Source organism: Candoia aspera, chromosome 3 (genome assembly GCF_035149785.1).
Source record: "Candoia aspera isolate rCanAsp1 chromosome 3, rCanAsp1.hap2, whole genome shotgun sequence".
NCBI classification, from domain to species: domain Eukaryota; kingdom Metazoa; phylum Chordata; class Lepidosauria; order Squamata; family Boidae; genus Candoia; species Candoia aspera.
The window spans coordinates 35,631,259-35,657,302 of record NC_086155.1 but is presented as its reverse complement, the minus strand read 5'-3'; the positions used below and the strand labels follow the sequence as shown (position 1 = coordinate 35,657,302).

Sequence of the window (26,044 nt, the reverse complement as noted above, 5' to 3'; positions counted from 1 at the left end):
TACTGCACCTATCGAATGAAAAATAAAATTGCTACTACGACCACCTCATTCCACCCAGTTTTGTTCCCTCTTTCTCTTTCCTTCCCTTTCAAGTATAGTTACCCCTTTCTATTATCCCATCTCCACCCTGTCTTTTTCCTTCTATTCTTTTGCTCTTTCTGCTGGAAGAGATGAGTTCATGTGCAAGATTAATTGGCATTTGAAGATAATCAGATTAGTAAAGAAAGTACCTTATTTTACGCAATTAATTTTAATTAATTGTAACCCAGTTATTCTTTTCTGGCAGTGTGTATTCACACATGCACTCATACAAGTACATGAAGCACACATTTATAGGGGTAGATCATTTATACAGAAAGGATCAGGTAATCGTTACGCAGCCATAATAGGTTAGCCAGTACAGAAAGTTTCCTTTCACAGTGGAGATGTATGACGTGAAGGCAAGATTTAATTAATGTGTTTGAAATTGCAGAAGCAATAAAAAGGAAGAGCCTGTATTTGAATATTATTTGAGATATAGTTCGTGTTTTGGAAATTGGTTGCTTCTACATGCTCTTATAGACTATTCTAATCATCACCAAAAGCAACAAAAGGAAGATTACTGTGTTAGATTTATAGTTTCTTTCCTGGGAATTGTTATCACAAGGATATATTTATGTTGGATTTTGGAAGTATACATTCAGTTATTCAGCAGTATAATTTTTAGCATTAATATGCTGGAGAAAATAATTATAGTAAGTACTTTTTAAATTATTTCGTTCATTTCTGCCTTCTGCCTCATCTACACGTCTCAGTTATGTTTTACCTCTTGTGTTATGTTGAATGCTTTCTTAAGATAGGAAATTTGAAATAGGCAGGTTTAGTGGCCTAATTATGTACCACTTGAATTATTCAAAACCTCTTTTCCTTTCATTCTAACTCTCACACTTTTTTAAAGGAATTGTATTGAACATATTTTGAACATATCTCCTTTTATAAAGGTTGTATCCAAAACTAAATTTTCTAATTAAAAAATAAAATAGACCTAAAAATCTATTTATTACAATAATTACTTTTTTGAAGGAGGTAAAGGATTTTAATTTTATTTGTATTTCCTAATAAAGGTGGCACAAATATTCACATAGAAATATCCTGATACACTTAAAATGGAGATTTTGTGTGTTAAAAGATTCAACACAAACAATGCCTAGTGCTTGAACAATTAACTGAAAAAGGGTTTATAAAGTACAGCATAGGCACACAGATAGGCTGTATTTATGAAAGATTTCAGAGCATCACTAACCTGTACAAATTCACTTTGCTTTACAAATATTTCTACATGCTCTGGCAGTATTTGGCTAGCTCTTTTTAAAGCTTCTGCAACTGGCTCCTTTAATATACAAGGCTGATTTTGATGGGAAAAGAGAGTCAGGTGAAGAGGTTCGTGAAGACACTTAACTTTTCTATCCATGTTCCTGGATGACAATCTTTCAATAATTGACAATGGAAAAAAAATGTTATGCCCAGAATTGCCCTGATGCCTGTTACAGGTATAATCAAGTTTGTATGTGTGTGCACGAGTGTGCACCTTTAAGTCACTGTTGACCCCTGGCAACTACCTGGACAAGTCCCTGCAGCTTTCTTGGCAAGTTTTTTCAGAAGTGGTTTGCCATTTCCTGCTTCCTAGGGCTGAGAGAGAGTGACTGGCCCAAGGTCACCCAGCTGGCTTCATGCCCAAGGCGGACTAGAACTCCTGGACTCCTGGTTTCTAGCCTGGTGCCTTAACCGCTACACCAAGCTGGCTCTATAATCAAATTTAGAGCCACAAAATTGTTTATGTCTTATGGTGATAAATTTATACTTATATTTGAAAAGTGAGAAGGATCAAGTGCTAAAACAGTGAACAGCCTCTTTGGCTTCTCTTCAGTGTTTCTAATGCTTCAGTGTGTTGTTGAGCTTCTTTTGCAATTTCACTGCTATCCACCTCTCATTGCTGCTCTTTTTTCCCTCCCACGCTTGTCAATTGAATTCACGTTTCTGTGCTTTTTATATTCTGTTTTGTCTTTGTCTATCTCCTCCATGTCTCACTTTACAGAACCTTCACCAGCTCAAACAGATTCACACTTTGAGGCAAATGAATGAGCAACTGCTGGCCGAAAACAGGGCTTTGACCCGGGTGGTAGCCAGGCTCTCGCAGTCCGCTGAGCCCCCAGAGTCAGAAGAGCTATAGCACCTCCCCTTCCAGTTGATCTCACCTCTCCTTCCATTCTTCCAGGCAGGTCTTTGCTCTTATTATCTGTTTGAGCTATCTGCTACTCGTTCTGCTTTCTTCCTAAATGTGTCTAATAAGGAGGGTGACACACCAGTAGCAATATGCAGCTTGAATAGTTTCCTTTTCAAGTGCTATTACAAATTTTACTTGAGTCCTGCAAGGTGTAGTCCTGTTTTGGAGGTACTGTTCTTGATTTATACAGTTGCTTCCTTTCAAGGTATGCATCTTCCGCATGTGAGCTTCATATCAGAGAACAATCTCCAGTATAATTACAATTTTAATTTGGCTTTAGTTTGCCTTTTAAAGACATGAATAAAGTATGAGCGAAAGAACTAGAGCAAACATTCAGAATTTAGTTCTCTGGTTGTCTTGAGTGGTACAATAGATTAATGCAGGTATGATAGAATAATGCACTTCTGAAGATATACATCACAAAAACTTCACAACCTGGCAGTTTGTAAATGATCAGAATTGGAACATATGGATCAGCCTAAAGGTTTGGTATGCACTGAATCATTTTATGTCATATTATGGTACATATTATGAGTTATTAGTAAGACAGTCAAGCTATATTGAAACCACAGTTTGTAACTGAGTTCAGTGTGGAGGTAGATTGCATTTTGAACATAAGAAGTGTAGTGTTGTTCTCCTATTTGTGTGGGGAAAAAATCCTTTTTTTTTTGGTCACAAATTATCCTTAATAGTTTTCACAGGTGCATAGTTTATATATTAATTTGACATATAGGAACCAGTAATAGGTTATTGGATTTTTTTTTCATTCATGTCTCACAAACATCTAGAATATGACATTTCTATAGTTCTGTAATATAGTAGAGCTACATCTCTCACAGTAACCTCTTCTCATGAACCTCTGTGCCAGAGAAGGGAGCTAATAATGCAGGTAAGACTCTAGACCGTGAACTCCTGCTCAAAGAGCAGGTGGCAGCTGTGGCCAGGAGAGTATTCTCACAATTATATCTTATGGACCATTTGCACCACAAGACTACTACAACGTGGTCTAAATGGGGCTGCCTTTGAAGACCATTCAGAAGCTTCAGCTGATCGAGAATTCCTCAGTACATGCAGTATTGGGTATCATGGTATTACGTGAGCTACATTGGCTCCCAGTAGGCTTCCAAATGCAATTCAAGGTTCTGGCTGTCATCTTTAAAGCCCTGCGTGGCATGGGGCCAGGTTACTTGTAGAACCACCTATCCCCAATGATTTCTACCCTCCCACCAGATAAGACAGAGTGAGCAGGCTCTGGGTCTCATCTCTGAAACAGTGTCACTTGATGGGCCCGATGAAATGTGCCTTCTCTGGCAAAGTATCTGCCTTATGGAACAGCCTGCCCTGAGATATGGGCAACACTGACCTTGATAGCCATCCAGAAGGCCATGAAAACCTGGCTTACCCCCCAGGCACTGAGTTTAGGATGTTAATGTTGCTCTGGTACAGGCATGGCTGTGTTTGTTATGTCAGTAATGAGATTTTTTTAAGGGCCTCAACCTAGTTTCTTTTTAATGGATTTGTAAATTTTGGATCATGTTTTTATTTTTGTTCACTGCCCAGAATTCCTTTGTTAGATGGGCAGCTATATAAATGTATTTAATGAATAAATTATAAAATAAGTCTTTTGAGCCTTTTGGTTCCAAGGAAATTCTGAAGATCATTGGCTTTATCTTGCAAATTCAGTATTTCTCTCATATTCTCTTGTCTCAGTTCTACAGTTTTCAGTTTTAAAATAAAGATGATTCTACCCATATTAACTACCACTAGACAACCCATGACCCTTCGGGTCATCCTTTCAGAAATATTTCCTTACCTAAACAGAGAAACAGAATGACCACAGGTAGGCAAAAAAGCAGTGGGAGCAGGAGCAACTTCCAACTTCCTGCCAGCTTCCCCATTAACTTTGCTTGTGGAAAGCTGGCAGGGAGCATTGGAAATCATTCCTTCTCCTCCTCAGCTGATCCATGGAACTGCTTGCCACTTTACTGTGGGGAGGGGGAACAAAGGGAGCCATTGACTGCGAAGAAAACTACACCCCTGCTCCCCATCCCAGCATGTCCCCAAGGGCCCCCTCCCTCTAGGAAGGAAGAGGGCTCACCCGACTGCTGGCAGCCCCCAGCCAGCCCTACCTTGCCAGCAAGCATCCAAGTCACTCCCTTTCCTTCCCTTGCCACCCACCACCATTAAGAGATTTCAAATTTCAGCCTCAGTTTCAAAGCACCCAATTGCCATTCATCTGTCGGGCCTTACCACCAACCAATTGGGTGCAGGGGCCAGAGGGAGGTGGGAAAGAGGGCAGGGGTACACTTATCCCATCTTCCCTTGTACCACACAACCTATAGGTTTCTGGGAAGTGTAGTTGGAAGGCGCGGTGGCACTGAGGTGGACACAACTTTGCCAACTTTCAGTCCCATGGGAGTAATGAGTCCTGGATTTTGGATGCATTCTGTAAGTTAGCCCATTTGAGGTACCTTGGTTCAACTTCTAATGATTGCATGGATAAACGTTCCCCACCCTGACTTATCTCTATAGCAGTAGCTGGAAACTGCATTCATTCCAAGATGGAAGTTGAATGGATAGAATCTGTAGAGGTGATACCTTGTATGATGTTACCTGGGATGATTTTGAGCCTATGCATGTCCAAGAAGTAGACAAGAGTTCTCTGTGATCTAAGCTCTGCCATATGTGGACTGGACCCTTACCATACCTCGCTGATGAAAATGACCAGGTGTGGGGGTGGGGGCTGTGAATTGGATTCAGAATGTAGGCAATGAGGGAAGAGGAGCTCTGAGAGAGATATCAGTTTGCTCACTCTTCAAGAAGCCAATTCTGAATCCAACAGAAATTGATAACTGTCATCCTATCTTCAAACTCTCCTTTTGTGGGAAGGTGTTGAAAAAGTGCTGGGGCCACAGTTTGTCTGGACCCATGGTAGTCTGAATTCAGGCTCCGATATGGGGTGGAAATCACATTTGTCCCTCTCATGGGACTATAGGACTTGACTAAATTGATACAATAGATAAATTGCATAAATAAAGTAAGTAAAATAACCCACAATTCTTCCAAGGATTTTCTCAAATCGCTTAGAATCCAGTCATCCACTTTATCTGTTGTCTTCCCTTTCTTACACTTTTGTCAACCTTGCAAAGCCTTTTCCCCCTAGCCTATCTATTTGCATCAGATGCTCAAACTGTGCTCATCAAGGAAGTAGTCAGCCTTTATCTGGTCCCAGATTGACTGTTCTTTTTGCAGTCCACAGTAATCTTCTCGAAATCTGTAAGTCAAAGCATCTACAGTATCTTTCTTTCTCAATCTCCCACTCTCACAGCCATACCTGCCTATAGCATGTACAGTACTCTGTTATCATTTAAGTGTGCAGCTCAGAGTTGAACCATTAATCTTGATAAAAACCCGCCTTGATTAAAAACTCTGGAGTACAGATAAGAAAATCTGTATGTTATTTTTCTAACCCACTATTGTAGAGTCAGCCTTGATAGAAATAGCCTCACCAATGCGGGATTCCTATAAATGGAGTAGATTCCACTAGCTTATCGGTTAGATTTTTAGACTGAGGGTCTCACCTCCTGTAGAGAAAAGAATTCAGGATTGTTTTAAGGGAAAAGCAGGGATTAAATACGATTTCAGAAATATTTTTGGTTTGTTTGATTATTTATCTGGGTGCCTTTCCTTCATCATTCTTTATCAATCATTCAATCCATCCATGAAATTCTGAATGATGCTGATGTGGTATATCACTTTGCTTTTTTAATTCCAGGTTTACTTAGCATCCCCCTCCCTTTTTAAATTCTCTACCTGTAGAGCAAAGAAAGATAATTTAACTGAGTCTTATTCTGTGGAAACAAAGTAGCAACTAGAAATAATTTTCTACAACTAACCATGGGAACATAGGTATCCACAATATATACTATCCACAATAATTAAGATGAAGAAATGACAAGATGTATATGGTGACAATACAGCAGAAACCCTGTTGTTTTTTTTAACTTGCGTCCCATCATCAGTTGCAAGTACTTTTATGTTATGATATCATGATACACGTTTCATTTTGCCCCCACCCTGCCTATGCCTGAGAATGACACAGGGTCTCTTTTCCTGGGCATCAGATGAATTATAAAGGTAACAGTACCAGAATGGAAACAATACCTGGTGGGGCAAATCCAAGTTTCCTATCTAATTGTTATTCCAAATTCAGATTGGAATTTTAGGCTGATGGCAACTATAGAAACTAGGAGGAAAGATCTTATTTTTCTCATTATGGTTTTGGTGCTATTGAGGAATCAAATGTGGTCACAACTATTGCAAAGTGTGTTGATTTTCTATCTCAGTTATTTTTAGCAAGACTTAATTTTTGTCTCTCACTGTTGACAGTCAAATCCTAAGAACAATTCACACAGGGATTGTATCAGTTTAAAAGTAGCTCAGGAACATTGCTCTATTTTGTATGTTTGACAGCTGATACTATTTGTGTATTTGAAATAATAATTGAAGTAGCATTTTCTTTGAAATGCAGCAACTCTGTGGGACTTGTGGGCACTCCATTTTCTGTTATTCTTTCTTTACCACACCTCACAGCACCTTTGCCCAGAAGGTCTTTCAAGTGGATAAAGTGGCTGGGGAACTGCTTAGATTTTGTTGTTTTTTTGCATATAACCACACACAACATGAAGGCAGCACTTGGAAGGTATGGGGTTTATAAGCAATTTTTTTAAAATGTCCTTTTGTGAGGAATGGGACTGAGGGGATTTTTTGTAATTTTAGGATCTGCAGCAACTTAGGGCAGAGCAGTGTTCAGCAGAACTGAATACAATTGCAGGTCATCTTCAAAAGTGCTTTCCAGGGATTAGGGAACAGAAATGGTAGCAGTATGGAAGTGCCCTAAACGGTGTTTCCCTTCAGATTCAATCTGCTAATTATTAAAATGGGCATATAAAATATTACCTCTCCTTTATATTAGTAAACTATTTTAAGGATTGCTTAACTTCATTTAACATGTTTGCTCTACTGAGGAAAGAACTTGCATATTTTTTGTTTTTATTGTACTGTGTGAAAATAGTAAGGTACTTTGAGTTATTAGCTGCCAATTGTGTATTCCTAATGGCAGGCAATTCCAAATACATTTGTTTGTGTTTGTGGCTCCATCTTAGGTAGATAACAAATATTCACCTTACTCACTGATATGATACCAAGCACTTTGTCATTTCTTTCAACAGAAGGCCTGTCTGTAGGAATTCTTGGGAGCTGAGTGGAGGCATGTAGAAAGCATGCCATCTTCATTAAATATGTGCACAAGCTGTCCTAGTTGGTAAACGAATAAGAATCCAAATCTCTGGCCCAAAGTAGATTATTCTTGAGTGTCCTTGCCTAAGAATCACTTGGCATTTCTAAGCACCCTCTACTAATACCACTTCTTTTCACAGTCTAAATTTTTAATCAACTAAAAGGACTTTTTACATTTAAAAAAATGAAGAAAATTTCAACCTAAAGTACCTTTTATTGGTTAACTTTGTTGAACACATAAGAAATTGAAAGCCTCTATCAGTCTAGAAAAAAAATGGCAAAAGTTTACTAAAAACACTTTCCAGAAAGAAGTCCATAACATTTTCCTCCCTACAGGTATGTGAGGAATGGATTTGAATAGTAGTTGAAATAATAAGATCTAGTTTTTGAGCAACATATCATTACTGTTACTTGTGTGTGTACCCTATAATATGTAACAGAAGATCTACCTAAACCAGGCTATTAGATTCATAATTGTGATTTGTCACCCAAAAATGAGATGTACACATCCACCCTAAAATGCGTGGACTTAGGCAATTTCCCCTCAAGATTTGAAAGAAGACTATTGTTCTCCCAAATTTAGTTCTATCTGTCATTAGAAGAAGACTAGGTGTCATTAGAAGGGCAGAAGTTTATTACCTTATTTTTAGAGGTAAGTCTGAAAAGAGGTGCCTATAGGATTTTCTGCCTCATGCATCAGAATAACTTAGCTGACTTTGGGTACTTTACCCCTTGATATGGGTAGGGCAGGGCACCATTTGTTGCTTTGTATCAGGCAGCGAAATCTTTTGGGTCAACACATAATGTTCTGTTCTGCATATATTGGGGGTAATTTCCCTCTTTAGTTTTAGGGAGGTAATACTATTAGGTTGAGTAGGAGAAGTTGGCCGTACACTAAGGCAAAAACCATTTCATATGGATACAGATTACTGCTGTTTAGGTGCCTCTTTTTTTTCTCCCCTCTTTACCCCCCAGTGGCTGAAATATTCTGCACAGAAATGTTTTGATGCTTTATCTTATCTTTGAAACAGGTTTTGACAGAGCTGAAGTCGGACAATCAACGGCTGAAAGATGAGAATGGAGCACTCATCCGAGTCATCAGTAAACTCTCAAAGTAGCATACTGAACAAAGGATGGGCAGAAAGAGGAGATTTCTGCGCACAAGCTGCCAACCCTGCCACCTACTTCAGATCTTCCAGTTGAAAGAACTGCTGGCATTTTAGACATGGACCAGTTGGCAACACACAGCTCCTTGCACTTGCTGGGCATTGTTATTTTGCACAGTGCTTATCCCACCCCTTTCTTCCAAAACATAGCATGCCTCACCACAAGTTTATTATTTTTACAGTATTGAAGTAATTTATTCAAAGGGACAAAGATTGGTTGGCACTGTTTGAACTACTCAAACCATCTGCTGTAAGCCCCATAGCCATCAACCTTAATCTGATGTAAAGAAGTATCTACTGTAATAAGTGATATAGAAGTGACTATAGTGTCAATCCAATATGTCTTAAGATACTGTCATGGAATAGGAATAGGGAGTGAAATGGAATTACTCTTCCTTCTGGAATTTGGGAGTCTGCAGTCTGTGAAAACCATGGTGACTTATTTCTCTGGGAGTCTCATAATGGTGTCTTGCCTTGGAAATACATATGCTACATCTCTCAGTATTTGACTGATCTATTTAATGTTAGATTTGAAATCAGCTTAATGTTGGGGCCCAGTCATTGGTTTCCCCTTCTTTCCATCCCTCTACAAGATGCTTCCTACTGTTTCCTTTCATGGTTGCCTTCTCTAGAACTATTTAGTAGGTGATTCCACCTTATAGCCGTCCCATTCTTTAGCTTACATTACTGCCCCCTTTTCTTTCAAGAATTCTGGTGGAAAGACATCTAACAGCAAAGATTGCATAGGGTAGATTTCCATTTGTATGAAATATCCATGAAGGATTATCTCTGCACAAGACATCAGCATATCTTTTTATAAGCAAAAAGGTTCGTTTATCAGTGAAGTAATAATATTGCATGAAAAGCTGGGCAAATAAGTTGGATTTAAGGTAATGTTAAATAGGCACAACATTGTGAAAACACAAGAGTGTTCTCAGAGTCTAAAGTGGAAGAAGGCTGTTGGTGAGAGGTGCTCAGTCCTGTGCAAAATGCTGTCTCTCAGTCTTGGTGGAAAGCCTTGACAAAATTATACTATGAATGTTTGAGAAGTTTAATGCGATGACTCACTTGCACAGTTGTAAACATAAATGCATTTGTCTCTAATATATCAACAGTAAGATCAGTAGCATTCACACCCTAGTTTCTGATCACCCTGGAAATGAATGCATTAACTTTTATAGATTCTCAGAATGCCAGCTGCTTCAGAGACTGCGCTTCTCTGGCTACAACAGTGAGATTTCACTTGCAGCACTTAAGATTTTTTTTGCCAATACCTGACCACTGGGTTTGTTCTCTTTCTTCCTGTGTCTTCCAAAGCATGATATCAATTTTTGAAGCTATAATTTTTGGCCTAGATTTAGACAGTTTTCACAGTTGATTAGAACAGAGCCTTTGGGATTTAAGAAAAGCAACTTAACATAGGTACAAGTGAGCAGTAGCACTACAGACTTTTTGCCATCATTGCTCAGTGGTCAAAATACATGACCAAGTCTATTGTGGACTGCTGTAACAAAGAGGAGGCTAGCTTTCCTTTCTTTTTCAATTTTTTCTTCTGTATGTTTTTGTTTTAGCTGCAAAGAAATGCAGAATTCTGTTAAGAGCCAGGAGTTGCCACCTGTGAACTGGCTAATTCAGAAATTGGTTGTTCAAATATATCAAAGCCTAATACAGTGAACAGTATATTCACTATGCTTAGAGCTTTGAAATTTAGCTCTGAGGCTCTCAGCGACCCATTGTTTTTCTCTGTCCCCACTTTTTGGAGCCTTGGATGTTGTCCAGGTTTCAAGGTGGGTCTAACTATACACGATAGCTACATACACTTCGTCAGTGCTAGGCATTTTATTAATGATTTTGCTTTTTGTTGCTACCTTACTACCCAACTTACATCCGCCCAACTTATTTTAGCCCCATAGAGGATTGTGGATGGATATGAACAAAGGATTTTTAGTTGGTCCTGTCAGACTCTACCATAAACAGTCATTAATGGAAAAGAATCATTCTGTAAGAGCAAGAGTTCCTGCATTCTACTATTGTTATTTTATACCTGGGATATAGTAACATAAATCTCAGTTTTAATATCCAGAAATGTAAGGGCAAAGATGAATAACGCATACGATGAAGAATTGTGCCCTAGCTAGTCAAGAGTTAGAATTAGATCAGACTGAATTCTGACTAGAATTTTCTGAGCAGTTTAATCCTGAAACAATCCAATATGCTCACCATAGAATGTTTTGGGGGGTGGGGGGTGGAAACATATTATTCCATGGAGGTTGTTAAGATGAATGGCAACTGTCAGCATCTTGACAGTTTAGGCCTAAATATATTTTTCTTATGTCTTCAAGGATTTCAAACCTTCAAATTGATAATATGACCCCATTTTTATCCTGACACAAAATGTTAGTCCAGTTCAGAAAGCTGAAATATGAACGTGACTTGTTCCTTCTCTCAAAGTATGATGAAAAAGGAAATCTCTAATGGAAGTTACTTATTTCATCTGAATTAAACAATGTAATTACCAACTGGAGAACTGATATATGGGTTAATATCTTACTCTAAAACTTACATTTGAAAACCTTTTGATTTGAATGTGGGGTTGAATGTGTGCACAAGCAAAAGATCTATTCATATTTAAATCAATTATTTTAAGACTTTTAGTTGATCAAGCAAACTTGCCTCAAGAATTCAGGACTCTTTTTTGTTTTAAAGGATATCTACAAAGAAAATATTACTCTCCTCACTGTTTATTGCTTTGACCCAGTTAAGTTTAGGTTTAGATGGATGTTCTGTTTTAATTGTGCAGTCAGCTGAAATCTTCTTTGCATAAATTGCAAATGATAGAGGAGAATGGTTGAAAGTTTAGTCTGTGACATGAATGCTTTCAAGCTTGTGGATACTAGAAGGTTTTTATTTAAAATGGGAAATGAATGGTTCTGCTTTTTTTCTTGTTCCTGAAAGGTTTCACCTACGAATATTTTCATGTCTGAGATTTTAAAAATCCTTGTGCAAGTGCTTTAAGAAGCATAAGAAGCAGCACAGCTTGAATTTTGTTCCTTGCAAATGGAGCAGTTCAGTGGGACTTGGTTGGTTAGACAAAGTTTCATATGAAACTAGAGGTACTATTATGTTAAAAAAAACTCAGTATAGGAAAACATGTAAATAGGGAAGAAATCTCAATAGCCATTTAGTGGTAGGTTGGCTTACATTAAGAGAAGGCTGTCTTCCTAGTAATACGGATGAACCACTCATAGAACATGGAAAAGTGAGGGGAAAGCATTTCAGAAGATAGGGATGTATAGATACAAGAGCAAGTATATATGAGTACATTTGTACTTAGTGACAGTTCATGCTGTAGAGTGTGGCTTTATTTGTTTCTGTCCATACTGTTTTACTGTTAATGGAAACAATTCATGGGTGAAATCTGGATGGTCAGGGAACATTAGATTAATCTAAATTGATTGTTTTCCAGTACATACGCACTTGAATTTGACTATTGGAAGCTAGTGCAGAGTCGTTGATACCATATCACTTCTTTCTTTTCTCTCAAGGGCTGTTACATGGACTATTATTAATAATTACCACATAAAACATTTATTCCCATAGAATAATTCAAAAGTATAAGACTAACCATGTTGCTGTTTGCTGATAAAGCGTTGAATATAGATTAAACACAATCCCTTGGCTGTCCTTGATATATAAAAGATTTAATATTTGGTATTTCGTAGGGCAAAAATGAGATACTTGTGGCTCTTCAAATGTTCCTGAACTATAAATCACAGCATCCCTCATCACTGAACATGATGGTTGAGGCTTCTAAGAGTTACAGTTCAGTAACATCAGGAGCCTTCACTTCCCCCATTCCTGCTTTAGAGAAAAGTTGACATTTGTCCCTAACTGAACGATGCAAATGTAAAAAAAAGTTAGGTAAAGTGTACTGTCCTGGGTCCATCTAATAAATTCCCAACCCATAAATGTATAATTGTCAAAAGCAAAATGTAGTCCTTTGCCCCATTTAAGCCTGATCCATTGGGTCATCAGTTTCTCCTTTGTACTTCCAAATTACTAGGAGATGATAATTAACCAAAACCTCCAAAAGATTGTGAAAAGTTTGAGGAAGAGGGCACCAGTGTGCACCAGGAGGACTTCCACAGTGTATATGCAGGTGTCCCTCAACACATTCTTTTCAATTATTTTAGTGCTTACCAGAACCTAAAAATGAAGGTGTTTTGACAAGATTTCTTGCAAGCAAATCAGATGTCCTCTCACAAAAAATGTATTGGTCTGTTTCCATTCACATACATGCATTTTTATGAAGTCCCTCTGCTTTTGTACAACAGATTTTGTTTTCCCCATCTTGACTTTCCAGCTCCACTTGGCCTGCTGCCATAATAGCTGACCTGATAGGGAAGCTTCTGACTTGGTCCTTCTTTCAGGGATATTAAACATGGGAAGCAGAGGGTCTATATCTCAAAGGCAACTATAATATCTTAGTTTCAAGCTTTCGGTTTCCCAGGGCTTTTTCTTTTGTGTGTTTCGATCACATTTACTTTTGTGTTTGAAATCTTTTTGTGTGATTCTACTAGAGGCAGCATGTTCCAAGAAGGTGTTTTTTTGTTTTTTTTTTAAACCAAGATTACTCCTTAGCAACTTACTGGTGAAATCATCCACTCCCCAAGGTTCCTTTTTACCTGGGGCAAGTTGAACTCTGGGTGAATATAACTTCGTATGTTCTTGAGCCAACAGAAGAGTCCAAACTGTGTTAAGATCTTATCTTTCCATTCCCAAATCTGTTTAGCATATAGTACTGAGGAAAATAAAAAGTCCTTACTGCAAATGCTATTCCTGAAAGAAGAACAGTATCCTACTGTTGGCTCACTAACTTCCCAAGCGCAAATATTCTAAGTGTATCTGTTTGGATTTTTTTTTTTTTAAGTTTTACATTCTTTGTAAATAACTAATTGGAGAAAATACTGGCCTGTGAGTGAAGGAAGAGAATGTATTTTTATGCAACTTTTTTGAGTGGCCTTCCAAATTTTGAGATGATCTTTTGTTTTCCTGATTGTTATATAATATTCTAAGTATTATATGTTTGAAAGTTTGGGAAAAATATTCACATCTACAATGCTTGTAAACACAACAGTATTTATAAATTAATAAAAGAAATGCTTTAACACTGTCCAAATGTTTAACTAGTGAAAGCATATGTTTTCATGCAGTTGAGTTATTTCCTTAGTGATGAAAATAATTTCTCCTCTCTTTTGACTCAAGCTTCCTCACCACTTCATATATTAGAACTACATTTGTTTTACTCCATGAAATAATGCCTAAGAATAGAATGCTAAGCCTAATCAGATGTAAAATATGAAGCAGTGGTACTGAGAATTTGCTGAAGAAGGTGATGAATCAAGTCAGAATAGGGATTCTGGTATAAGGAAGATGTGCTTCTATAGACCTGAGAAGGATTTCACGTTGTGATGAAGTGACATGAGAATGTTCTGCCACCTTGTTTAAAATGGCTTTCTGAAATACAGGATCTCTTTGCCCATTTCCTCCTGAGATGACAAATGACAGATAAAGCTGTCTACCTGCAGCGTGGGTCAATATGCAGATCAGGGAGTTTCCAACCCCAGGTCTCAGCATACAGGCACTGATCTGTCAGTTAACCTTTAGGTTCCCAAACCCAAATGTACATGCACACATGGCCCTGCTCCCTACTGTACCGCTTTGTTTACATGGAAAGGAAGGCATTTTTCATCCTGGAGAGGCTGAAACACGACCCTTCACACCAGAGCAGCTTCTCCTTTACTGCAGGACGAAGAGTGTGTTGCACTGAGCCACCTTAAACTTCTGTGAAGAGTGGCTTGTTCGTGCAGGCAGGGACCATTTTCTGCAGGATGGGAGGCAAGGAAAACCAGATGGATAAGGCATTCTGTGCTCGCTCCACTGCATTCCAGCCTGGTCCCAAGCAGAAGCACCATTCTCTGAACTGCCCTCCCATATGGCAAAGCTCCTGCGGGAGCCCAGCTCCAAGCCTGAATGCCTGACCAATGGCTGCTGTCAGAGGAATCAAGAGGAGGACCACTTTTTACATATTCCTCATGGTGACTTTTTGTCCTTGCTTTATTAATAGTTCCCTCTAGGCGATTGCTTTTTGTGGTGGAAGACAGTTAAATTTTACTAAATCCACAGGGATGAAATTTTTAATGAGAAGCGCTGAAGGAAAGCTACCACCAGCATTCTATATTACGGGAAAAGAAATAATCCCTCTTAAACAGGCCCCACCCATGGTTTTCATGCAAGAACAATCTTTTACTAAGGAATAGTGTTTGCTTGCTTGCTTGTTTCTTACAGAAGATAGTCAAATGCAGTATCAAAAGGTTGGAATATCCTGAAGAAATCATGAAGTGTCCCACTCACAGTGAGTGACAAAACTACTGTGCGTAGTATGTAAATGGGTGGCATATAACTAAGGCAGCTGAAATTCTCATGTTCTGTTGCTGGCAAGTTGTATTCCCCAATTTTTAGCCTGACAACACAGAGCTCTTCCATCAAAACCAAGCAAGCTACTCTCAAACATTTCCATAAAACACATCAGTGATAAATTGGTTATTTCCCTGGTCCAGAAGAGGACATAAAGTATGTTTATTCTTTTGCTGAGTGCAGGAGAGGAACACATGAAGATCAGAAGTCAACTGTATGAAATCTAATATGCAACCTAAAGGTTGAAAAGCAACACACAATGGAATTGTCATGGGGATAAATCCATCAATAAAGAGTTTCATACTGTGCATTTTCCCCAAATAATTAGTTTAGCTAATCATCCCTATACACATACAAAAATGTGTTGGTTTTGGGTTTTGTATGCTTGTTTGTTTGTACAAAATTTGAGCCATAGCCTACATTTGTTGCAGGTCAGTTTGACAGCATTTTGGGGAGAGATTCCAGTAGCAGGAATTACCTGCTTTTCCTCTCTTTGGCCAACAGGAGGAACACAGTACCTTTTATTGGAATTATTATCCAGGTTTCAGAAAAATTACAGGGGCAGCCACAATGTTCCATATACCATCCTAATGCCCAAGATATGATCTATAGTAAGGGGAATAATTAGGCCCAGTTTCAATTAGCAAAATAGTCTGGAAAAAAAAATCAACTTCTTGAACACAATTGTACTTACGACGACAGAATAGAAAAACACAGGCTAGAAGGACCTCTGCTGTTGATTTGTGAGAAACACGCCTTGCTTCAGTATTTCCCATTAGCAACTAATTACTGCTCTTTTTTGGGTTTCTCTACATAATTGTTAGCCCCCAAAACAGAAATTCACCACGGATATGTGCTCTGAGAGGCATGTGGTTGGCCAGCAATCTTTTTTTTTAATTCATTGCAGCCAGTGGGATGGCATCACATATGCACTGTCAACTTGTGCACATGGCTTTCTGATCCAGGACAAAGTCCAATCATAGCAGCAGTGAGCCAACCCAGAAATGAGTCCAAATGGATCCACATGCAAGTGTTTAATTTTGAATCAGGTTGATAAGAAGGTTACTCTTCTATAGACTAAGCCTATTTATAGGAGTTCCTTAGAAAACCCACCTAAATCTAAATCATCTAATTTAGAAATGATCCACTACAGTTTCTTCTTTAATGACCTCAAAATAAGGTGAAAAGATTTCCATCACAATCCTCTAAAGAAGGCAAACCTGATGATACAGTAATCAGAAAAAAACTTTGCAGTGATCTTCACTGCTGAGGCCAATGAAGATTTGCAGTGATGTGCTTGAGTTTCACATACAAGTGCAAAATATTCAAGTATCCTGGTTATTGTGCAGAATCCATTTTTGTACTGGGATATGTACCTTCCAGGCAGCAGTCTGATCCTCTCATGGCTTTGTCCAAGAACCTGAAAGACACGCCTGTTTGCATATGTCCAAAGCTTGGGTCGAAAGCAAATAAAAGTAATTATCTAGACTGTATTCAAAGTGTATTTCTGTGCGTATTAGCTTAATAACTCTTGCAGCAGCATTTTCGGGTTCATATTTTGATCCACGTATTGCAGCTGGAGACCTAAGGTATACTGTGCCTAAATTGAAATGGGATTTGAAGTAAGACTTTTTTAATTTGGAGCTCTCATTTATGCCAATGCAAGTGTGACTGCTTCTATGTCAGATGTGCTTTTTCTAAACACCTTTAGAGTCAGAAATGGCAAGGTGGATTATTCGCAATTGCAATTTCAAATCAAGCAATTTAGAAATCCAAAAGGCAAGCTGTGTAGGAATAAAAGGAAGGATTGGATCGAAATCTGGGTGGCATTAGAAAGGTTGCTTATATCTTATGGTGGAGATAACATTAGTCCAGTCTTTCCCTAACCAACATGCTCTAGTTGTGTTGGACCCTGAACTTTAGTACTCCCAGCCACAAGGCCAAAAAGAGTTTGTCTTACAGGGAAGGGAATTTCATTTGGTGCATCATTTTTAAAAGTTGTACAATGAGACAGAATCATCGTGCAGCTGCTGAAATTGTCTATGGTCTCTGTGGCAATCAGTTTCTCCGTCTGTTCTTAAATTCTAAGATCCAACAAGTGTGTTTGGCAAGGAAGGTCTATTTTGTAAATAACACAAAGAACATCTAGATGTTTCAGCTAATTTCTTTAATAAGGAGACACATATCATTACAAAATAACAGGTTGACAATAAAGACAGAAACGTTCCACGTGAGAATAGAGAAGGGAGCATTAAAAGCAGCTTCCTGCAGGCTGAGGGCTTGAATTCATGTTGCACCAGAAGTGGGGAAGATACTGGAGATGGAGACTCCAGTAAATTTAGTTGATTTGGGAAGCTTCTACATCACAAAGAGGAAATGGGAGATATGGCTGGAATGGTAAGGAGCTGAAGCCCCACCCTACACCTGAGTATCAGATGTCTGAAGCCTTTTGTAACCTAGCCTGTGGTGGGTCATCATGACCATCTCTTCATACCTGCTCTATTTGGAGGTTCAGCTGCCATCATCTCCCTCTGCAGTTGTGCCTTTAATAGCAGCCTGATATGTTATTAGGTAGTCAAACAGCGCTAAAGGCACAAAAGCAGGCCTGACATGTCAAAGCAGGTGGGATAAATCCCAGTTAGCACTGTATTTTTTTCCTGAGCCATTTTCAATACTTCTTCTGCACTGCTGTCATCACTGCTTAGTTCTCTATAGTTCAGTAGCATAAGAGGAGTAGGGACAGCAGTTCCTGATGAAAGAGGACACTGCCTTAATCAAAACTGCCTTGAGGATCTTCAGGGACTTTATTAATGCTGCACCACTTTGAACACTAGTCTTTTCCTCTCAGGATCAAGTCCCTGGTCCTCTTATCCAGAAACAACCAGTTATAAAATCACAGGAAGTAGAGGCCTCTTTGCTACATACCCCTTAAGTCACAGAAGTGGTTTTAGTTAAATTGTACTATTTATTTATTTATTATTCACATTTCTATCACCCCCCATCTCCCCCTAAAAGGATTCTGAAAATTCTAGCTATAGAATTTTCCTATAACCTAATTCTTGACATCAATCTTTCCTCAGTTTGAAGCTGTGGTGACCCGTAATCATTTGCACCAAGGTGCAATGCCCATCTATACAGATCATGCAGGCTGCATCAGTTGTGAAATGTGTGTGTATCTTAACCACTAAGAATTAGGCTCCTGCATCTTACAGGAAAAGGCAGCCAATAATTTAGGCAGTAAGGCTGTGCAAGCTTTGAAAATAATTTGAAAAAAGTCACTTGAATGAGCTGATACCTTAAAGCAGTAGTTTCTTTTTCTCAGGATTGCAGCAAAGACTTGAAAAAGAGGTGGCTGCTCAGTTAGTAAGAGAGAATTGCTGCAGTGGTGTGAGATCTGAATCACTTCTTCCAAATAATTTTGAAAGCATGTGTTTTATATTCTGTTGACAAGCGGAAAACAGCAGAAACAATCATACTGCTAGTGTTTGCCAAATAGCTCTTATTTTTCATGCAGAAAGGAAAGAATTCCAATGCCAGTTACATGCTTCCCTACTCTGGAAAGCCGTCTGGCATTTAACTTTTCCCCAGCATCCCAGAGCAACACCATGATACGTTCAAATGGTGGCCAACCTCCCGGGTGTAGCCACTGCTATCCCAACAATTCTTGCCAAGAGTAACAGCCAAAATAGCTTATGAGCACTGATAGACCCACCAAGATGTTTTGGTTCCCGAGTCTGCCAGCGGGTATCAGGGCCAGCAAAGCCCCTACACGCAGGCTAAGAAAAGGCTTCAGACCAATGCCATCCACAGCCTAACAAGGTCAGACCCAATGCAGGACCTCAGCCTCAAGCCAGCCTTATCACTCATCAGTGACCCCAGTAGGTAATGTAACAGTTGGGCAGCAAGACAGACAAAGAAAGCAGGGACAGGATGACATTAGGATACAGAAGCAGAGAGAGCAAGGATCACCTGTTAGCCAATCCCAGTTTCAGGATCCTGGCAGCCTGTGATCTAATATGGCTTCTAAATTTGCTTCAACAGTAAAATGCTTCAACACAACACAGAACATTGAAGCTGCAATGTTGTGGCTATCTGGACATAGTAAAAATGCCACCAGTTAAGTTTTGCAAATATTAATTATACAAGACACCGATGAAACTGCCATCTTGTTGGTGTTATATCCTGTCCCACCCCTCCCTGCTTTCACCAAGTATATATTTTAATGGATCAAGCATGCTTTGTTGCTTTTTTATTTTAAAAAAATTATTTTTATTGAAAATAAATGAATGTTGATACGACCATTCTCTCTGATTTTTTTTACAGTCCCCTCCCCCACCCTCTCTATTGCATTAGGTAAAATAAATTCATTCACACCACATTTTAAAAATAATTCTGTAGCCTGACTGTATTCTAGAAAACAGGTGATAATTCACATATTGGATGAGTTCTGCTTTTGCATGCTTTTACTTAAATATTGTGCTATTGTCATGCATCATTTACAGGAAGGTTGTATTTATGTTAATATTAGATCTCTATTATCATTTTACACATAAGTACACACAAACGATGGAATTTGAATGAGACTTAGATGGCTTGAATTGATTCACTTTTTCAACCCTTTTATACAGATAAAAGAAACTCAACCAAAGTACATTATACTGAGTGTTAAAGTCCCATCTATTCCATTTTAAACCATAGAAGTTGGAGCTGTAATTCAAGAAAACAGTGTGCTCTGGTTTGTTTCTTAGTACTAATATTTCCAGTTCCCTGCTTTCATATAGGACACCCTGGGTGGTTAGCAGGAGGAATCAAAGTAGATTTGTGTGGTGATGTTGCCATTTTGCCACGTGAACCACTGAAAATGAAGATACTCAAATGTGTTCATTCTAAGTTAGTGAGAGCACAGCAGCCTTCTTGCACTGAACAATGATCTCTTCTTTCCAGTGCTTAGCTAGGTTCATATCAAACTGGCTGGATGTACCTTTTAACATGAATTGTTATGTGTATCCAGTACATGATAAACTAGCCAAGACTACTGATGGATAAAGGCCATTGCTTTCAGCACATTTTTTTTTCCTAGCAGTTTCTATATAGGAGCAACAATGCAGAAGCAGCAGTCAAATGTGAAGTAACAGTGTGAGTAGAAACACTATCCTGGGGTATAAGCACCAATGCAATTAAACAGTTCAGGCAGCCATCAGAGTTCTGTTTTGTTGTATGAACTAAGGAGTGATTTATATTGGATTTAGCTTGTAGGTACAAACTATCAAGCCAGAAAAGGATATGGAGTTTGAGAGCTCTATAAAAAGTGTTCATTTCAGGTCAGATCAGAGTTACGGATCTGATCAACACATTTAAAATGGCATATGTTTGCTAACACCAGAATTAACATGTCTGTCTTTAAGTCATGACATCTTGAAAGGCGGCTAAGAAATGAGGTACTTAATAAAAGAATGGTCATATATATATGGGAATGTTTTTGCAACTCAAAGCAAGCGTTCCACTCCAACAATGGTGGATGCAAACCCAGAACTGATTCCACATTCCTGACTATGGACAGGATTCTGCAGTCCAACTGGTTGATAAAAAAGGAAGACAAAAGGACTATCGCCTCTGGAGACAATTAATACTCTAATTCAGTGTTTCTCAAACTTGGCAACTTGAAGATGTGTGGACTTCTACTCCCAGAATTCCCCAGCCAGCCCTGGGGAAATTCACACATCTTCAAGTTGCCAAGTTTGAGAAACACTGCTCTAATTCATCGCAGCAAAAATATGAATTTGTCTGTCAGACTTTATCCAAACTATAGGCAGCCTCTAAAGGGCACTTCCACAGCAGCACTGTTTCCATCCCCCAGTCTTTCACAAAGCAGTTTGAAACAGACCATGGCTAACTTCAATTCTGCTTACCTTGAAAAGCAGAAAACGTATCAAGAACATGATCAGTGAAATTGTGCCCATTCTTTCTTTCTTCCAACTTCCAGCTAATCCTGGATATGACGTGACAACAATCCCCTTAATGACTTGTGATTCCACCAGGAACAGCACTATATCTGCTGGTCAAACTTTTGCTTTTAGTGGAAGGAGAGATTCTTCCTTTTCTCATTAGAATAGTCTCACCCCAGAGTGGTTCTGCTCTCATGGCATAAGAGTAGTGAAGGTGCAGGACTAACTTAAAAAAAACAAAAACAAAACAAAACCTCAAGTTTGATTTCAGATCTCCACCAGGATGCCTTTTTTGTAATGATGACTGGAATCCTCTATCCTTGCCAGCTGGCAGTATTAAAAGCTAAGAGGCACAATAAAGGAATTGGGGACACATTTCACCTACCCTTTTTCTTTGTACAACAAGCTTGCATCAAACTTACTTGCATAGAAAAGTTGCATTACATCTAACTTTTCTGATTAAGCATAGAAACAATTACACATGCTCCTGCAGATCCAGCGATGAACAATTTCAGTGCTCCCTTTGTGTGGCTAGGACCAGACCCCAAGTGTGATATCTCACCTATGCACACAGTGAACCAAAATTAGAGCTATTTAGATTTAATTAAACAAGAAAGGGAACTTTGGGAGCATTAGGTATGTTCGCCACCTTGAGTTACTTATAAAAAAATAAAGGCGGGATAAAAATTAAATAAATAACAATAAATAATAATATTGAAAGCCTTCACCTTCTCTCTTTGCTTAGATATACCAAGGCAGTTTATTTGAAAAACATTTAACAAAGTGGCAATGTTTCTCCCTCCTCACTAGTTCTACAGTGAGTTAATCAGATGGAAATGGGCAGAAAAGAATGAAGGAGTGCCTGCAATATATTGACATAAAACACTTGAAGAACTAGGATCAACTGTCTTAACTCAAATTGTGTGTGCGCATATATATATTCATTAATTCTTTTCCTTTGAAAGAAAAAGGTCTCACAAAGGACACTCAAAAATCCTCCTGGCTTCACCTTCAGACATGGGATCTTACTTGGATTTGTTTACTTTTTAGGTACAAGCAGTAATTTGATTACTTTGGTCCTTATTTGCAGTCTAAATGGTGCAGCAATGATAGCGATTACTTCACTGTTAATGGGTAAGTTTTCAATTTTAACAAGCTAGGTGAGAAACAAACAGTTCTTTGAATATAAAGTGCTACTCAGTGAGGAAGCAGAATGGAATGCTTTGTGTATGAGCAAACCTGCTTTTTGTTAGGCCCTGATCCCTCACAGGGAACACAACTAGCATAAAGACCAAGCAACTAAAGTCCTTGAAGGCAATGCTGGCAGAGGGTTAACGTTAGCATTTGGGACCAGACACAAGAGGGATAATTACAGCCAGAAAAACCACTGATCATACTGGAACCTGAAATTTCTTCTTTCCCTCTCCTCTTAAAAGCTGTCTCGTTTGAAAATCTGTTCCTATCCTACCAATACTTACACACACATATGCACAACCACTGGCAGGGTAAGTATAACCTACCCTAATCAGGTACAACTCAGTAAGCCTGAGCTCTGCTCACTCAGCCTCATGAGTGGAGTCCATTCTTTTCCTCCTATCAGCCCCGAGCCACGTGGCTGAGAACCATCAGGTGTTCCCCAGTGACATTCCAGACAAAAGCAATACAAGGAAATGGTCACCAATAGTAGAGGTACTCTCTCAAACTTTCCCATACTCCTGTTTTGAAGTCTCACCCCCTTTCCATTAACTCCTAACTGATTCAATATTAAACGCCTTTATTTCAAAATCTTTCTTCATAGCCCCCACTTAACCTCCTTCCACTGCCATCAGTCTGAAAAGGGAGCTAAGATGTTCAAGATAACTGTATCTGGCACCACGTAAGAAACAGGGGGAGGGGGGTGTTTCAGAGATCAGTGCAAGCACTAGGTAACAAAGATAATATGGCTTATCCCTCTGGGATTAGCAAAGGAATCATGAATGCTTTGGCAGCCAGACAAGAGAAGAAGGCCCTGCTGCTTTTGATGTATCTTTGGTCCTTTGGTTGGAATGGATTCACTTTCCCACTAATTTCTCACCCTTTGCTCCCTTAATTAAATATGATGGGCAGGGGAGGAAAGCCCCCAACTGATGGTTCTAATTCTTTCTGAATTCTTCCATTTCCTTAAGATACTTATTGCACTGTACTGGCCACTAGATGGACCTTCCTGCTCTTTCTATTCAATCACTCATCTAAAAGATCCTGCTCTTCAGCATTAGAAAAACACACAGTCCTCAGTCTCAAGCACTTTCTTCACACCTTTCAGTTCCAAATACATAAAAATAAACATTCCAACAAGAAATTTCTAGCTCTGAACAGATTTAGTCTATTGTGTTTTTAAAAGATGAATGGCAGTATAAGGCATGATAGCAAATGTTTGCAAATCAACCCAGGCCTATCATTTTTTTTCAGACTTGCAAAGCTGCCTGAGATTCTTGACATAGCTTTTTCTGATGCATCTAAGCTTGGCACTGCTACTAATAAGGTGACTACCTTTGAAAGGGTGAAATTTTCACATAAATTGATAGCTTGTGAAGCCTGGCTACCTCTTGTATAAATATCCCATGATGTTTTTTTCCAAGAAAAGGAACATTTTTGCCCTCTGCCTTCCACAGAAGCATACATTTGTAGATTTCATACTCCAATGATCTTCTGGTACCACTCCGTTGTTCTAATTAAGAACAGAGAATTCCAAGGTTAAGAGAAGACCCACTGCATTACATGCTGTAGCTATTACAGGGCCATTATCATTTGGCAACTTGCATGCCCCAAACCGTAGTCCTCTCATTACAGAGAGTTAATCCACCAGCTACCCACATCTTCAGAGATGTTCTGATGCCAGTATTGCTTTCTGTTTTCCTGCTGGATGGCTAATGGCCAAACCTCACTGAATACAGTTTTGGTAGGAGCTCCTTTTCATGCACCTGGCTTTTTTCCAAAGCAAGCACAGTGTATCTGGTCATCTCACATTGTCAGGCTCTGGTATCATCCTGTAGCACAATAATAAAAGGTCTGGTTTAAGGAGCAAACTCCCAAAACAAGCAAAAGCAAAGCTCTTTTGTGCAGTTATTCATGGTGGTCTCAGGAGGACCCAAGTAAAAAGCTTGCTCTAAACTTGAAGAGAACAATGCAGAGAGATGGTGGAACATGCAGCAAACCAACCACTTGGAAGAATGTGAAAGGAAGGAACCACCATGCTTTGAAAGCACTTCCTCCTGGATGGTCTTGAGTTCATTCGGATTCCCTTGTAGCCATCAAAGAAAGGGTATTGCAGCTTAGAAAAGAGAACAAAAAACCAAATGTTGCCTAACTGAGGTATTGATAGCTCTGGATCACTCTGAATGTTCATTAGGTGATGTTGGAAGATGGAGATGCCTATTTGTTTTTCCCGAGAGCTGCATCCACCTCTTCTTCAGGCTTCAGGGAGTGCCACTGGGCAATGGGGCGGCGAGGGTTGGCCAGCATGTCAGACCAGTGCCTGAGCTCTGTGCCTGTGGCATTGTTGCCAACAAAAACTTTTCCAATAGCTTCGTTCTTTCCCAGCTTGTCATAATCCAGGACAGTAATTACAACTTGCACTTTCTGGAGAGAAGCAAGAAAGTAGAGATCATTAGTAAGGCCTAGTAAGATCTATGACATGATTCATTGATTCATGAGCAAAGAGGAGGGATCTTAAAAATATAATCTAGTATTTTCTCAATTGCAGCTGGTGCAGCACCTGGTCTTGTAGCACCAGGAAAACATGTGTTTATTCATCCAGGCTTTTAAATGAATTGATGCTGCTCTATTGCTGTTGGAGGTCTGGTTTTAATGTTTTAATCTGTTGGTATATTTTTATCGTTCTAGTCCCTTGTAATTTTTTTTATTTTAATCCTATTTTCTACCTCATACTAGATTTATGGTTATAATAAAAAGTGAGTAATACATGTTATAGTTCACTAAATTAATAAAATTAAATATTTAGAGTATTCAGAGAATCTCCAATCAGCAGATTTGAGTAGAAAAGATTCTTCATATTAGTATCATTTCTGGCTGAAGCTAGGCAAATGTTTCCCCAAAGAGAAAAGAAATTCCGTTTTCATGGTAAAACTAGGTTCCTTTACATGCTGATTTTCTAAGTAGAGATTTAAATCCAAAAGGAACATCTACACATTTTATGTGTACAAGTGTGTGAGTGTATGAGAAAGAGATGTAGGAATCATTAATATGACTAAAACATTAAAAAAGATGCTTCAATAGCTAGCCAGCTAACTCGCTTGCCTACCTACCTGTCCTTTATAAAAACTTAAACCTTCCCAATCCGGGTTCTTTGTATGCAGTAAGACTATTCTCCAAATATTCCCAGCCAGCATGACCACATACCTGGACATCACCAACACATCTGGAAAACACCTAAATTTTTAAATCAGAGATGCAATCTATATTTTCCCTTCTTTGGCCCCAGTGCCAAGTTAGTAGAAGCTTCAGGAAGATACATAAACTGAACTTGTATCTTTACAATATTTCTGTCCTACTGAGCTCCAAGGAAGATCCTGCCTGATACAACAGTTAGAATATTGTATAAGTATCAGAGGATCCATGTTCAAATTCCCCACTCTGCTGGAAAGTTCCCTGGATAACTTTATTGCAAGTAAACATTTCTTAAAGGAGGATAAAGGGAGGAGAAGGAAGAAGGAGAAGGAGAATCATGAACATTGCCTTCAGTCTGCTCCAACCACATAAGTCAGATTACAGTTATCACCATCTCCATCCAGCATAGCCCACTGTCTGGATGATGTCATGGCCATGATGGTTAGTTATTCAACTTATCTGGAAGGCACCAGATGCATTTGAGCCCATTTCCCTCCTGAAGTTCAACC

At 38.9% G+C, this 26,044-nt stretch overlaps 2 protein-coding genes across 6 annotated transcripts in view; one reads left to right on the top strand and one right to left on the bottom strand.

The window, feature by feature from the left end:
• The window catches only part of PPP1R12B (protein phosphatase 1 regulatory subunit 12B), a 147,209-nt gene extending 133,309 nt beyond the window's left edge, over positions 1 to 13,900 (top strand). For 3 of the 5 annotated variants that reach the window (XM_063297364.1, XM_063297365.1, XM_063297362.1), the window contains exons 24-25: positions 2,075 to 2,254; positions 8,593 to 8,695. In XM_063297364.1, coding sequence (XP_063153434.1) covers positions 2,075 to 2,209 — 135 coding nt within the window. In that variant the 3' untranslated portion in view covers positions 2,210 to 2,254; positions 8,593 to 8,695. Of the gene's footprint in view, positions 1 to 2,074; positions 2,255 to 8,592 lie in introns of all 5 variants that reach the window. The other 2 variants (XM_063297366.1, XM_063297368.1) reach the window with 1 other exon arrangement.
• Positions 13,901 to 21,866: 7,966 nt separating this feature from the next.
• The window catches only part of SYT2 (synaptotagmin 2), a 145,623-nt gene continuing 141,445 nt past the window's right edge, over positions 21,867 to 26,044 (bottom strand). The window contains 2 exon segments of the mRNA XM_063297358.1: positions 21,867 to 24,572; positions 24,574 to 24,767. Coding sequence (XP_063153428.1) covers positions 24,518 to 24,572; positions 24,574 to 24,767 — 249 coding nt within the window. The 3' untranslated portion in view covers positions 21,867 to 24,517.